The sequence below is a fragment of the Sminthopsis crassicaudata genome, chromosome 1, assembly GCF_048593235.1.
Source record: "Sminthopsis crassicaudata isolate SCR6 chromosome 1, ASM4859323v1, whole genome shotgun sequence".
Taxonomy (NCBI): Eukaryota; Metazoa; Chordata; class Mammalia; order Dasyuromorphia; family Dasyuridae; genus Sminthopsis; species Sminthopsis crassicaudata.
This window is the reverse complement of record NC_133617.1, coordinates 65,015,690-65,029,639: the sequence shown is the minus strand read 5'-3', so window position 1 is coordinate 65,029,639 and position 13,950 is coordinate 65,015,690. Positions and strand designations below refer to the sequence as shown.

Sequence of the window (13,950 nt, the reverse complement as noted above, 5' to 3'; positions counted from 1 at the left end):
GGGACTTGTCATCAGTAGTGTAAAGCTTTATGCAGTTATGGGTTAGACTAAATATTTTTGAGCTTATTCCCTCTTCTGGAATTCTCTTTATAGCTTTGAATTAGGTGGGAGGAGACATCAGAAAGAGCAGGTTTTTTTTTTTTTTTGTTTTGTTTTGTTTTTGAGGGAAATGATTTATACAACGTTTCTGTAAGGATGGATGTTTATGATTCCAATTCAGAAAAACGAAAAACAAAAAACAACCAAACACCTAACAGTCGCTTTGTTATTCATAACAACTGGTATTTACAGAGCGCTTTACCCAGGACGGAGAAGTGTTTGCGGGAGCAGGGATAACCTGGGACTTCACCAGCGCAGGGACTCGCCAGCGCAGACACATTCTGCCGACGCCAGCAACAATGTAACTGCGGTAGTAACTAATTTTAGAGACGGAAACATTCAGAGGCCCGGGGCTTGCCCGGAGCTTGCCCGGAGCCCACCGCCGGGCGGGTCAGGTAGGACTTTAACTCTGCCGCCGTCCCTCCATCTGATATCCCCGCTGGCTTTATCGGCTCTATGTAACAGATAAGGAAGCTGAAGTTCGGAGATTAGTTAAGCCCAAATTCCACTTTTTTGCTCACCCGAGATAACCTATATCCCTCTTAGTGGGAGATCCATTTTTCAGATGTGGAAACTAAGGTTCTGAAAGTTGTCAAACAGCCTCAGTACTGACTCCGAAGTCAGCAACATCCTAGCAGTCTCCCAATATCAGATGGGGGGAGGAGCGAAGATAAGGGCTTTGCAAATCTTTTTTTTTTTTTCTTGTCCAATCATTTATTTTTAAATATTGCTGACTAGTCATTCTTTCACACGTGCACGCGCGTGTGTATATCAATGCGCGTTCACAAATTTAATCTCAAAACGTCATTCTTACCATAAGAAAACAGAAATACAACGTGGGGGGGAATCCAGGTAGCTGGATGTACACACTTTAAAATCCCACCTACAATTAATTACTTTTCAGCTCCTCAGAGGCTACATCACCATTTCAAATAGCTCTAATAAATGCACCGTGGAACCCATTGCACAGAAGCAGAAGTCATACTCTTTATATAACAAAAACATACAAATCAAAAGCTACTCAAGGTAAAATGAGAGCTTTGCCGATCTTAAAGCGCTATACAAAAGCGGTTCCTTTAAGAAGCCAGAATGATATTTGAACCCAAGTCTTCCCGCCTCGAGGTCTGGCAAGCGAGCCGCTCTGCCACGCATGCCCACAGCTCATCTTGGAGTCCCTTCCCCCTCCCTTTTCCCCTCCCCCTTGCTTTATGTTTAAACTTTCAAACAGGCTGTGCCAGGAATCAAGATGGCCCCCGACGCCTCCGTTCCCACTCACGTTACTGCTCAGGCGTATACCCTTAAATCCCGCCCTCTCTTCCGAAACCTTTCTCTGGGTTAGCCTGGCTGCCCGCGAGAGAGTTTCCGGCGGAAATATCCTCGACAAGAAAAACTTTATTGAACCCGAAGGGGCTGGGGGGAGGGGGCCTCCGGGCCGGGCCGGGCCGCGGCCTGGGAGACGATGTCGGTGAACTACGCGGCCGGGCTCTCGCCTTATGCGGATAAGGGCAAGTGCGGGCTCCCCGAGGTGAGGCTAGGCGGGGCCTGGAGGGACTGGGCCGGGGTCCCCGCATCCCTCCCCCAGCATGTGGGCTGAAGGGCGTCGCTTTGAGCCCTTACTCGCCCCCCCCAATGCTGCCCTCGGGATGGGGGACCACTGGACTCCTATAGACCGACTTCCTACCCTTTCTTCAGCCCAGGGGTCCCCCGCCATCAATATCCTGGGGGGGGAGGAAGGATGCTGAGACGGAGGCACTCCTTTCTTAGCTGGGTCCCCGTCTCTGTTTCCACATTACACTTAATGGGTGGGTGGGTGAGTGGTGGGGTGGACATGGACAGAGAGTGGTCTCATTCCCACCACAAAAAATGCTGAAAGGGAGGAAACGTGATTTAAGTCCAGCCTCAGAGGCTTCCTAACTGGGTCAGTCCCTCAGTCAATCGGTAAGCATCCATTAAGCGCCGACTGTGTCCAGGCTTCGTGCGGAGCGCCGGGACTCAGGCAAAGACTTTTTGCTTCCAAGATGCTCACGATATGACCGAGGAGACAAAAAGAGAAACAATTACGTACAAACAAGATATGTAAAAAATAAGTTGGAAATAGTGGAGGGAAGGCGCTCCTTTTAATGGGCATCGGGAAAGGCTTTTTGGAGCAGATGGGATTTTAGCAGCTCATTCAATGATAACCAGTATTTATGTAGCTTTTTAAAGTTTGCAAAGTGCTGTATAGGTGCTATTTTATTCTCCCAACAGCTCTGGGAGGTAGCTGCTATTATTATAGCAATTATTCTCCTTGCTCCCAGCGAGAGAGTTATTATCCCCATTTTTACATCCGAGAAAGCTTAGGCAAACAGAAGTTAAGTTATTCCCAAACGCTAGGAAAAATTTGGGGCTGAATTTGAATTACCTGTCGGGCCTGCTCATCCATCGGGCCACCTAGCTTAATCTCTCAAACTCTTAATTCACCATCTGTAAAATGGACATCATCCTTGGACTACTACTCTTTATAGCATTGTGGTGAGGAAAGCATTTTGGAAACCTGAGATAGCAGGAATGTGTTGTTATTTTTGTTCCTTTCCCCAAGACAAAACACTGAAGTTTTTAAGATTTTTCATGTTTCTTCAGTAGGAAGCAACCTTATAGATTTCATTTTATTATAATTTCAACCAATCAATAAGCACTTATCAGGTGTCTTCTATGTACTAGACACTACCATCAAAGGGCTTACATTCGTTTGGGGGAAGGGAGGAAGAGAAGAAAAAAAATATGCATAAATTAAACATGTGGCCCTGCATAAAGATGGTGCTTAATTGATGGATTGAATGACAATTGGCTGGACTCAAGAGTCCTTAAATAGAACTAGAACTGGACCTTGAGATATAGTTGTAGCTATGTATATATAGACATATTTGTGTATGAGGGTATATATGTGTGAATATTTGTACATACATTAATGTATGTATGTACATGTATATATGTTTATATATGTCAGAAGACAAAGGGTTGAGAAGTATGAGTACATGTCATTTGGAAGAACAAGGTCTCAGACTAGGTAACAGAAGACTTTAGAACTTAAAATGTCATAGTTGAAAGATATAAAGCATGGAATATCAGTGCTGTAAAGAACCTAGAACACGGAATGAATCAAAGAATCTAGAAGGTCGCTTGTATAAAATAAGGGGCTGTACTGGGTGTCCAGGTGATTTTGTGGCTGGATTTCTACCACTCTTTTAAAGCCCAGGATTAGGAGAATGACCCAAATTTAAATCTCAGTTCTGCTTTTTGCTGCCTTTTTACTATCTAAAATAAGTTATTTAACCTCTCAGAACCTTATTTTCCTTAAATTGAGTATGGAGGAAATACAGCTTCAAATCTTCTGTTATTCAAAATGTTACCTTCTCTAAACCATAGATTTTCATAGTTGTAGGATTCTCATAAGCCTTCTGTGAGACTGAGACCTTATGTTTAGGAAATACCATTTCCCAACAGGCACCTGTACTTGGCTAAGAATCCTGAAAAGGGCATCTTCACCACATGATCATTCTAGTCTTTGTTTGAAGACTTCTGGTAAAATTGAATCCTACCTCCTAATAATAATAACATCTAATATTTGTAAAGGGCTGCCTTTGTGCCAGTCACTGTGCTACAAGTGCTTTACATATATTATCTTAATTATATAGAGTTTCAAAGAGAATTAACAGCTCTAGTGTGAGGGCTTGCCAAGACTTTTTGAGGGTTCTTCATTCCCCCTTTGGTGTCTACATCTTAGTCAAAAATCAAGGTTGAGGATAACTGACAGGTCTCAAATTGTAGGTGAGTTAGAGGGGTACATGACATGAACACTGGAACTAGGCCTGAGATGTGTTAGCAGCCAACCCTGGAGCAGAGGAGCTTAGATGAGCTCAAATTAGGATCCCACTAATTCTGTGTTCATCGCTCTTCCATCTCCTCTTGTCTTCCTTCTCCCTCACTCCTGAGCTCATATACTTTTCTCAAGATATTCCTTTCTCTTTAACACAGCTATCATATCACATCCCTGTAGATGGAAACAAACCATCCTGGACCCAAAACTTTAAAGTTTACATGAAATATATTTGTGTTCTCTATGTGGAGCACAGTTCCTTGCAAATGGTAGGAATTTAATAAATGTTTGAAAAATAGATACCAATTTCATTTTTCTTTCAGGAATAGATGTGATACAGTGGAAGAATCAGTGAATTGTGGGAAGAGACCTTATGTGTGTTCATCATTTAGAGGAGTTAACTGACTTTTATTAGTTATATGTCCCTTTATCCTTTCAGCCTTAGTTTCCTTCTCTGCAAAATGAAGATGATCATTCTATTACTATCTGCTTCACATGCCTATTTCATAAATATAAATTGTTATGTAAATGTGAACCTTCATTGTTCCCACATATTTATGGAATTCCCTGAACTTTGTATGATGATGGGAGAACTCAGGAAAGATGGAGCAGATTCCATAACCTTTGAGTGGGGTAATAGGTAGCAATCTGGACTTGGGGTCAGGAAGAATAGTATTCAAATGCTGCCTCAGACACTAGCTATGCAATCCTGGGCAAATCAATCAATCTTTCTTTGTCTCAACTTCTCATCTATAAAATGAGATGATTAGACTCATTGACCTGTAAAGTCTTTCTAGCTCTTAATCTCTGATTCTTTCAACTGCACCTTTTCCAAATCCCCAAGAGATTCATTCATATAACCTTGTCCCTAGGAAAGATAAAATATAAATCAGTTATTATTCCTGTCTTCAAGAAGTTTATAATCTGGCTAGAATTCCAGAAAATATGCTTTCTGGAACCCAAGTTAAAAAAAAAAGAAATAAATCTAGATTTGCAGGTCAGTCACTTAAAGCACAAAAGTAATTTCTTGTGTAAAAGATGAAGAAGACCTCTCCCTAACTCAGGTAAGGCAGAAAATAAAACAAGTGTCATGTGGAAACCACAGAATTAACTGCCAGAAATAGCCTGATATTGAGCTGCTGGAGCTCATTACTAAAGAGAGTGAGGTGAGAACAGGTGGTCAGCTTCTCTGGAGTTAGAAAAAAGGGAGGCGCTTATTTACTTTAGTTATAAATCTGTTATCTCCTTAATGTAGATATTTCCTTTATCAGTGCATCTCTTAATTTCTTGAAAGATTCATTAGTCTGTAGGTCCTGGTCTTTTCATAAGTCCTCCATAGTGGATCTGTCCAGCTTGCTATATGATTTTTTTAAAAATATTTATTTAATCTCAATTATAAGTAAAAACAATTTTAACTTTTTTTTTTAATTTTGAGTTCCAAATTCTCTCCTTTCATTTCTCCACTTTCCCCCAATGAAAAGGCAAACAATTTGACCTAAGTTATACATCTGTAGTCCTGCAAAACACATTTCCTATATGGATATTTTCTCTGCATTTTTGAATATTGATGTGTCTTAGGCTAACTATCCTCTCTTTCTAAATTACTAGCCCACTACTCTTTCTTTGATTTAAAAAAATAACTTTTTATTTTCAAAATACATAGATAGTTTTCAGCATTCACCTTTGCAAAACCTTATGTTCCATTTTTTTCTCCCTCTCTTTCCCTACCTTCCTCTCATAGACAGTAAGTAATCCAATCCAGGTTAAACACGAGCAATTCTTTTAAACATATTTCCACATTTCTCATGTTGCACAAGAAAAATCAGATGAAAAAGGGAAAAAAATTAGAAAAAAAAAAAAAAAGAAAGCAAACAACAATTAAAAAAAAAAAAAAAGGTGAAAATACTATGGTGTGATCCACATTCAGTCCCCATGGTCCTCTTTCTGGAGGCAGATGGCTTTCTTCATTATCACAAGTCTGTTGGCATTGGTCTGAATCACCTTATTGTTGAAAAGAGCAAGTCCATCTCAGTTGATCACATAAAATTGTTGTTGCCCTGTACAATGTTCTTTTGATTCTACTCACTTCACTTAGCATCATTTCATTGAAGTCTCTCCAGATCATTCTGAAATCATCCTGTAGATTGTTTCTTACAGAATATTGTATCTTTCTATTGACTTTGGGGTCAACCATAATCTTAATTTTTTCCAAGGTTGTGGTTTATGTTTGAGGGCCTTTAGCTTCACTGGGAGTATGTTGGTGTTCAGAAATGGGCATTTGTGATGTGGAACTTATTGGAATTATTGAAATACCACAAAAATGCAATCCTGTCCACTCTCTTCCTGCTATTCAGACTTAAGCCCAACTCATCCCTTAGCAATGCTTGTTCAAGGTTCAACTTCCTAGGCAATTTCCTGCCATAAGCTTGGCATGTGGGTGATACCCTTCCTGAAAGCAGATTGATTGGCATCTCATTCCCTTGCAGATATCCTAATACCTTCCTGATCCTTTTTTTGTCCATAGATCTTCGACTCTCCTGAAGAGCTAGACAGAAAAGTATGGGAGCTGGCACAGATGATTCAGAGTTCTTCCAATGTGGTGTTTCACACAGGTGCAGGTATCAGCACTTCCTCAGGCATCCCAGACTTCAGGTGAGGAGGGGACAGCACTGGCAGGTGGTCATAACATGGGATTCGCCACCTAGGATAAGACCTGAACCCTTTGTCTCTTCCAAATTCATCTAGTTTAGGAGTCCCTGTTGGATGTTCTTTCCATTCGTGATCATTAAATTGATTCCATGCAAAGAGCTCAGGGTAGGAAGGACTGGTGAGGCAGCAGGCTGAAATGTCAGTCTTCCTTGATTTTTGTGTTTTTTGCAAGTCATTCTAAATACTGTTTTGCCCTTAAGTATAGTGTTTGTTTCTGGGAACCACCTTTTAGGAAGGACATTGACTACTGCAGTGTGTGTCTAGTGGAGGGTGACCAGGCTGGGGAAGGGAGTGAAGAGGATGCTATGCAAGGACACAGTGAGGACATTAGATGGTTCAACCTAGACAAGCGAGGACTGACAGGGGAAATAATCACTTTATGTATGTGAAAGGCTGTCATATGTGAGAAGAATCCTACTTTTCTGGATGGTACTTTTTCTGTACTTGGCCTCAAAGAGCAGAACTGGTACCAATGGACAGAACCTGTCAATAGCCAGATTTTATTTCATCTTCCTAATAAGGAAGAAGTGGACTGAGCTGGCTTAAAAGGTAATGAATTGTTCATCACTGGAAATAATTAGAGCAAAAGTTACATAACAGTTATTTGGGAATCTTATAAGAGGGGAATTCTGTACTGTATGGGAATCTGGATGCACTGGCTTCTCAACTCCCTCCCATCTCTGTGATTTTCTGATTCTTAGGATGATAGCTAGAAGTGTTGGAATTGGCATTTTAAACTCAAGCTTTATGACTTAACCACTCCACAATGGCAGCTTAGGACGGGGGGGAAGAACATGGATTTTGATGGCAGAACATGTAAATTTTAGCCCTCTTCTCACTTACTATCTATGGGATACTGGGCAAATCACTTAACTGCAGGTTCCCAATCGGTAAAAAGGGAATGATAATACTTGTATTATCTACCTCAGAGAGTTGTTGTAAGAAAGTCACTTTCTAAGTCTATAGAAAGTTTCTGGACTTGGACAGGAAGGAATTTATTTTGCATGATTATTTGTTATTTAAAAAAAAACCTAAAGAAAATGCTAAAGAAATATATTGTTTATAAGATATGAGAATGAAGGTTCAACCAGACTTTTTGCCTCCAGGAGCTTGTAGTCTGAGCAGGGAAGCCAGATTCATCACCAGATATTAAGGAAAGGTACAAGTGATAAAAATTCTTGTCTAGCCAGTCCTCTGTTTCCTTTGCTTCCCTTGTCCTGTCCTTCCTTTTTTTCACTCCAGGGGTCCCCAGGGTGTGTGGACCATGGAGGAACAGGGTCTTGCACCCAAGTTTGACATAACATTTGAGAGTGCCCGGCCTTCTAAGACCCACATGGCCCTGCTACAACTGGAGCGAGTGGGCATCCTGAAGTTCCTGGTGAGCCAGAATGTAGATGGGTTGCACGTGCGCTCCGGCTTCCCCAGGTACTTTTTTCTCTATCCATGTTTTCTTCATACTTTCAACACCTCATCACCCCATCATTGAACCCTACAAGCAAGAATGCCCTCTTTGGAATCCAGAGTCAAGGCAAGCCTAGGGTCTTTATCCCTCTCTCATCAATCTCCAACTCCCCTAAATGTTTGTCAGGGACCATCTGGGAACTCCCTATCACTCTGTTCTAGTGACGAACTTTTTAGTGGAATAAGGACCCCTTCAACAGTTTTCCAGCCTGAGATAGGACTTCAAGTTTCTTCTTTTAGTTTTCTTCTATGCATTTTGACTGGAGTTTGAGGCACACGTTATTTTTATGTTTGTTTTAGGCATTATAAATATCAATTCTGATCTGCCTCAGACATAATCTGGTCTGAGAGCAAGAATCTATTGCTGTATTTCTATTAAGCTGAAATTTGAAATAGCTAAAAGCCTTCTATGAAAGAGGAGGGGTTTGTGTTTGATGTACGAAAATACACAAGAGAAACAAAGTAGAGTGAGTCTGAGGGAAAATTCAGAGTATGTCCTAACCAGGCTTAAGAGTTAATGTGAGGATCTTTATGGACAGTGGGCATGCCTTTGAGAGTCGCTGCCCCAGACTTCCTTTAGAGGTCATATGATGAAGGAGCTTTCTCCTTGGAATCCCCTATTACGCAACAACTCTCAGATCTTTTATCTATCTGAGGGGTCTCCAACACTTTGGAATAATTCTAGCAAGAAGCTTTTATATTGTTAGAACATTGGTAGCTTTCCATATCATTTTTCTAAAGCCCTTGGAGAAGGAGGAGCAATAACTAAATGTAACCAGGAAACTGGAACAGAAAAAATTACTTACTCAAACTGGTAAGGCCCAGATTTTTAACTCCAAAGTCTCTGGTTTCTTGGTAGAGGAGTACCCTGGACTTTGAAGGCCAAGAAAGCTTTAGCTCTAAGGTCCCATCCACCATGCTTCATCCTTTCCACAGGGACAAACTGGCTGAACTCCATGGGAACATGTTTGTGGAAGAATGTGCCAAGTGTAAGACGTGAGTGCTCCAGCTGCCTGAGGATGGAAGGTGGGAGATGGGGAGCGTGCAGGGGCTGGTGAAGAAGCTCTAGGGAAGCAGACTAACGAGGAGCCCAACGGCTTTTCAGCCAGTTCAATTCTAGGCCTTTCCTAAGCTATGAGCCTAGGCAGGACTAGAACTTATCAAGGATCCAGAGCTAAAAACGGGTCTACATACTAAAGCTATTATGTAAGTTATATTAGATGTTCCTAAGGAAGCAGTGTCTGATAGGATTCCTGATGAAGGGGTGCCCATTTTGATAAATATGATTACCATTTTTAATTGGTTAAACTAATTTGCTCTTGCACTATCCCATATAAAGCTTTGTATGGTGTGAATTATGAGTAACAGCAGTAAGATTTGATAATGTACACATTAGCAAAAATTGGAAGGAGACACCACACAAGTCAGATTTTGAATCAGGCACTAGAACTAGAAGGGGTCCCAATAGCCATGTTATTTTATAAAGGAAAAAAATGGAAATCCAAGGGAGGTTAAACTCAGACACTACTTTTTTAAATTGCTGTATATATACATCTTTCTGAAAAACTCCCAATAGTTTGGAGTTTGCGGTTTTATTTGTTATTGTATCTATTTCTTTATCCATTCTAGAGACCACATCTCCCTGTCTTGCCCATATCATTCATAGGCCTTATCTCAATCCTTATTGACCTAGAAACGTTAACTTGCCCACTTCTGACCTGGGCTGGTTCACCCCTCAGTAGAAATCCTGGTGGCCCTCATCCTGGGTTTTGCCAATGCAGCTCAGAATTTCTGAGCTCAGCAATGCACAGCCTGACCCTCAGCTGGAGTTCTAGGTGTTGGACATCACACCTGACTTATTTGTGATTTTAGAGGGCAACGATGAATTGTGAGATGCTTCCTGATGTGAAGTGCCAGGAAAAAGATTGTAGTTCTCTCAAAAAGATAGAAAAAAAATTAATTTAATTTTAATTTAATTTAAAATTATTTTTTAAAACAAGGTTTATATTAAGGTAATGGGAAATTATGGCCATCACATAAAATTTAATTTGTTGAAGCTATCTTTGGGGGGAGAGCTCTGCCAAGCTCTGGAGAACCTGGAGCTAGAAAGGAGAAAGTTTTACTTTCAGAGCAGGTCAGGCAATAGGCTGATCAGGTGGTAGATTTATCATTTGGATAGCTGGCAAGAGTACTTGATATAAGGTTGTATATGTCTGAAGAAATTCACCAAGCTCACGTGCAGATCTCCCCCAGATCTCTCTTGTCCTCTCTCCCCTTTCTCATTCCTGGACTTTCTTCTTCAGGCAGTATGTACGTGATGTGGTGGTAGGCAGCATGGGCCTCAAGGCAACAGGACGGTTATGCACTGTGGCAAAGGCCCGAGGCCTTCGGGCCTGTAGGTGAGTGACCTATGAGCTTGGGAAACTGAAAGGAATTTTAGAGAACATCTGTTCTAACAACTTCTGCTCTCTTCTCAGTTTTCTTTTCTCCCTGAGGTTCCTTCTAGTGTGAGGTCCGAGCCCCTGGGTCTATGATTAACTCCTGTGTCATCTTAGCTATGTGATGGCACTTTTCTGTGCTTCAATTTCATATGTAAAAAAGTATTCATTGTCCTTCTGCTCCCTTTGGCAAGGAAGTGCTCCCTATGGAAGAGGTAGCTGTTAGTCTGGCCCCTCATCTGCCCTTTGTAGCATAGACTGGATCCAGAGCTCAGCCAGCTTAACCTGGGGAAGCTGCCAGGGCCTCTCCATTCAGTTGACATGCTTTTATCAGACTGCTGCCATTCACCCAGCAGGTACTGTTTGTGATTCTTGTAAGGCAGAGGCAAAAAGACTTTCCATTCTATTGATACTCCAGGGCACAGCAGAGGAAAATTTTAGTGGGAGAATAATACTCTCAGTCTTTTCAGTAAGTTTCTAATACTCTAGAGTAAGAAGTTAAAACTCAAATAGAAGCAGATCTTTGTGGCTGCATATTGACTTTGAAAACCACAAATTTACTTTGTTATATTTTCTTTTCACTTAACATTTCTCTTTGATACCTCTGCCTTGATCAATTTGGATAATCCCTTTAGTTTGAAGAGATTCCTCTTATTTGTTGCTCTTACTGAATGATTGCATTTATTGCACCTGCCAGAATTACAGTCGTGTTAGTTTAGCTATGGAAGGATCTTTAAAGATTATCCAGTTCAGGAGAAGTGACCTGACCAAGGTCATGGAGCTAGGCAGTGGTTAGGGATGATCTAGAACCCACAGTCACAGAAGACAGGTGAGAACCAGGTCCAGATTTTGACTTCAAATTTTTCCTCCTACTCTGCTTTGCCCTATCATTAACCAGAATCACTCCTAGAGCAGTTGGGTATCTCAGGTCAGTTGATAGAACCCGCCTCCCACCAACTCTGCTCTAGCTAGCTTCTTCCTTGATGTTCTACTGATTGCTTAGGGTCAAGCAGTTCATTCTGACTTTGCTTGAAGGTGGTGGGCAGCCAGTCACAGATGCTTAGTAACTCATGGATTCCTCTTTGCTCATTTTAGGGGGGAACTGAGAGATACAATCTTGGACTGGGAAGATGCCCTGCCTGATCGAGACCTCAACCTTGCTGATGAAGCCTGCAGGTGTGATAAACTCTGAATACTTTGCTGCCTCCTCTTTCATCTCCTTCCCTGTCCTTCTTCCTTCTGGGATTGGAGATAGAGGGGAATATCTTTAGCCTTTGGGAATGAATGAGGAAGGGGGAAGGCTAGAGCCAGAAAAGCAAAAGCTAGTAGGCTTTTGGATAAGGCTTAAGCTGTTATATGGGCTCTTCCTCTCCGCTGGTACAGGCCCTCAGTGTCTCATGCCTGGACTCCTAGAATAGCTACTAGTTGGATTTCCCCCTTCAGCCCATCTTCCAGTTCAGCTTCAAATGGATCTTTTTAAAGCTTGAGTTTGACCAACTTGTGGCTCTCTGTCCTCCCAGACCAAACATAAAATCCCCATTTTGACTTTTGGAACCTTTTATAACCTGATCCCTCCCTACTTTTCAGTTTTCTTACACTTTATACACAACACTGTGATACTGGCTTCCTTTCGGCTTCTAGAAGTGGGCATTGTCACTGGTTCTGTCTGATATTGGGATTCTCTCACTCCTCAGCTCTACTTCTGGGCTTTCTGAAAGTCCCCTTCCATGCTACTTTCTCCCCTCTGTGTCTGTGTCCAATCTATCCAGGCTGCTTTTGTACAGAGCTGTTTTCCATATTATTCCCTCATAAAACTCAGTTCCTATGAAAGTGCCAACCCCCCTTTACCTTTCTTGTATCTGTAGCGCTTAACACAGTGCTAGGCACCTGGTAGTGATTTTTAAATGCTGGTTGACTTCCTGGAGCCAGAATTGACAGCACTGAAGGCTAGATGATAAAATACTAATATCTTCATTTTTTTTCTACAACATTTAAAAATTCATTGAGTACGCCTCACAAAAGCTTGTGAAGGTTGGCATGGGGGTTACTCTCTCTTTCAACGGATGAAGCAGCTCAGGCTCAAAACCCCAAGGGGCAGAAGGAACACAAAAGCTCTAGCCCAGGCAGCATTCAGCATTCTTTCCCTACACCTCACCTTGTTGGGGGAGGGGGAGAATGCAAGATAAGAGTGTTTTCATTCTTGTGTCTTACCATTGTGAGGAGACAGTGGGGAGGTCCGGGGGATTCAGAGAGCTGAGGGTATTGAGGTTTCCCATTTAATTTCCAGGAATGCTGATCTATCCATTACTCTGGGTACATCACTGCAGATCCGGCCCAGTGGCAACCTGCCTCTGCTCACTAAACGCAAAGGAGGCCGCCTGGTCATAGTCAATCTGCAAGCCACCAAGCACGTGAGTACTTACCTCTCAAGAGGGTCTTGTGCCCCTCAGCAGCTTCCTGGACCTCATCTTTCAGCCAGTCAGGTTCCCCTCACTTAGGTCTGCCTCCCCTTTCCTCCCAGGACCGCCAGGCTGACCTTCGAATTCATGGCTACGTCGATGATGTCATGGCCAAGCTCATGAAGCACCTGTGCTTGGAGATCCCTGAATGGCAGGGGCCCCTTGTGGTGGAACGGGCCCCACCTCTGCTGCCCCTTCTGAAACCAGTAAAGGCTGAGCCCCCCACCCTCCCAGACCTGCCTTCAGCACCCAAGGCAGAGCCCCCTGCCCATCGCCACAGACCAGAGTTGGAAGGTGGCAAACGGGAGCAGCCCCCTGCCCCCCGGCTGCCCAAGAGGATGAAGGTGGAGCCTATGCCCAGCTGAATTGGTTTGAGACAGCATGTGGACTCAGGCTGGTGCACTCTGCCAAGGGGAAGGGCATGCAAATGATATCTCCTGGCCCCTCCAACCTCACTCCTGGGGGCAGTGTGGCCTAGTAGAAGGAGCACTGCACTGAAAGTCAAGAGGACTTGGATTCAGACCCCATCCTGGGGAAATTGAGTTTCGTTATCTGTAAAATGAAGTGGAACTAGGTGATTGAAGGATCTTTCCAGTTCCCATAACCATGATCCTTTGAGCAGGTGTGGGTGGGTTTTTTACTTTTAAATAAATTTGATTTCCTTTTTCATAGTAGTTTTTTTTTTTTTTTTTATTATGCTATAAAATTTTCACACCCTTCTGTTGTTTGTAAAACAACATTTGCAGGCCTTCTGGTCTCCTCTGAGGACCTTGTCTGCAGTCCTTTGCCATTCTCTCTCACTGTAGCCAGGTTCTGTTCTCTCCACTTGAGTCCAGGAAGCAGCTCACTGGGGAGCCCTGTAACCTGGACTAATTTCCTTTTCTTTGGGCCTCATTTTCCCTTTCTGGGAGTCAGCCTGATGTCTCTG

At 42.5% G+C, this 13,950-nt stretch overlaps 1 protein-coding gene across 1 annotated transcript; it reads left to right on the top strand.

The window, feature by feature from the left end:
* The first annotated feature begins 1,325 nt into the window (after positions 1-1,325).
* SIRT6 (sirtuin 6) lies at positions 1,326-13,689 on the top strand. Its single transcript, XM_074308030.1, has 8 exons — positions 1,326-1,624; positions 6,480-6,607; positions 7,907-8,089; positions 9,062-9,121; positions 10,429-10,524; positions 11,659-11,739; positions 12,851-12,974; positions 13,085-13,689. The coding sequence occupies exons 1-8, from the start codon at positions 1,559-1,561 to the stop codon at positions 13,385-13,387; spliced, it is 1,041 nt and encodes a 346-aa protein (XP_074164131.1). The 5' UTR covers positions 1,326-1,558; the 3' UTR covers positions 13,388-13,689.
* The last annotated feature ends 261 nt before the right edge of the window (positions 13,690-13,950 follow it).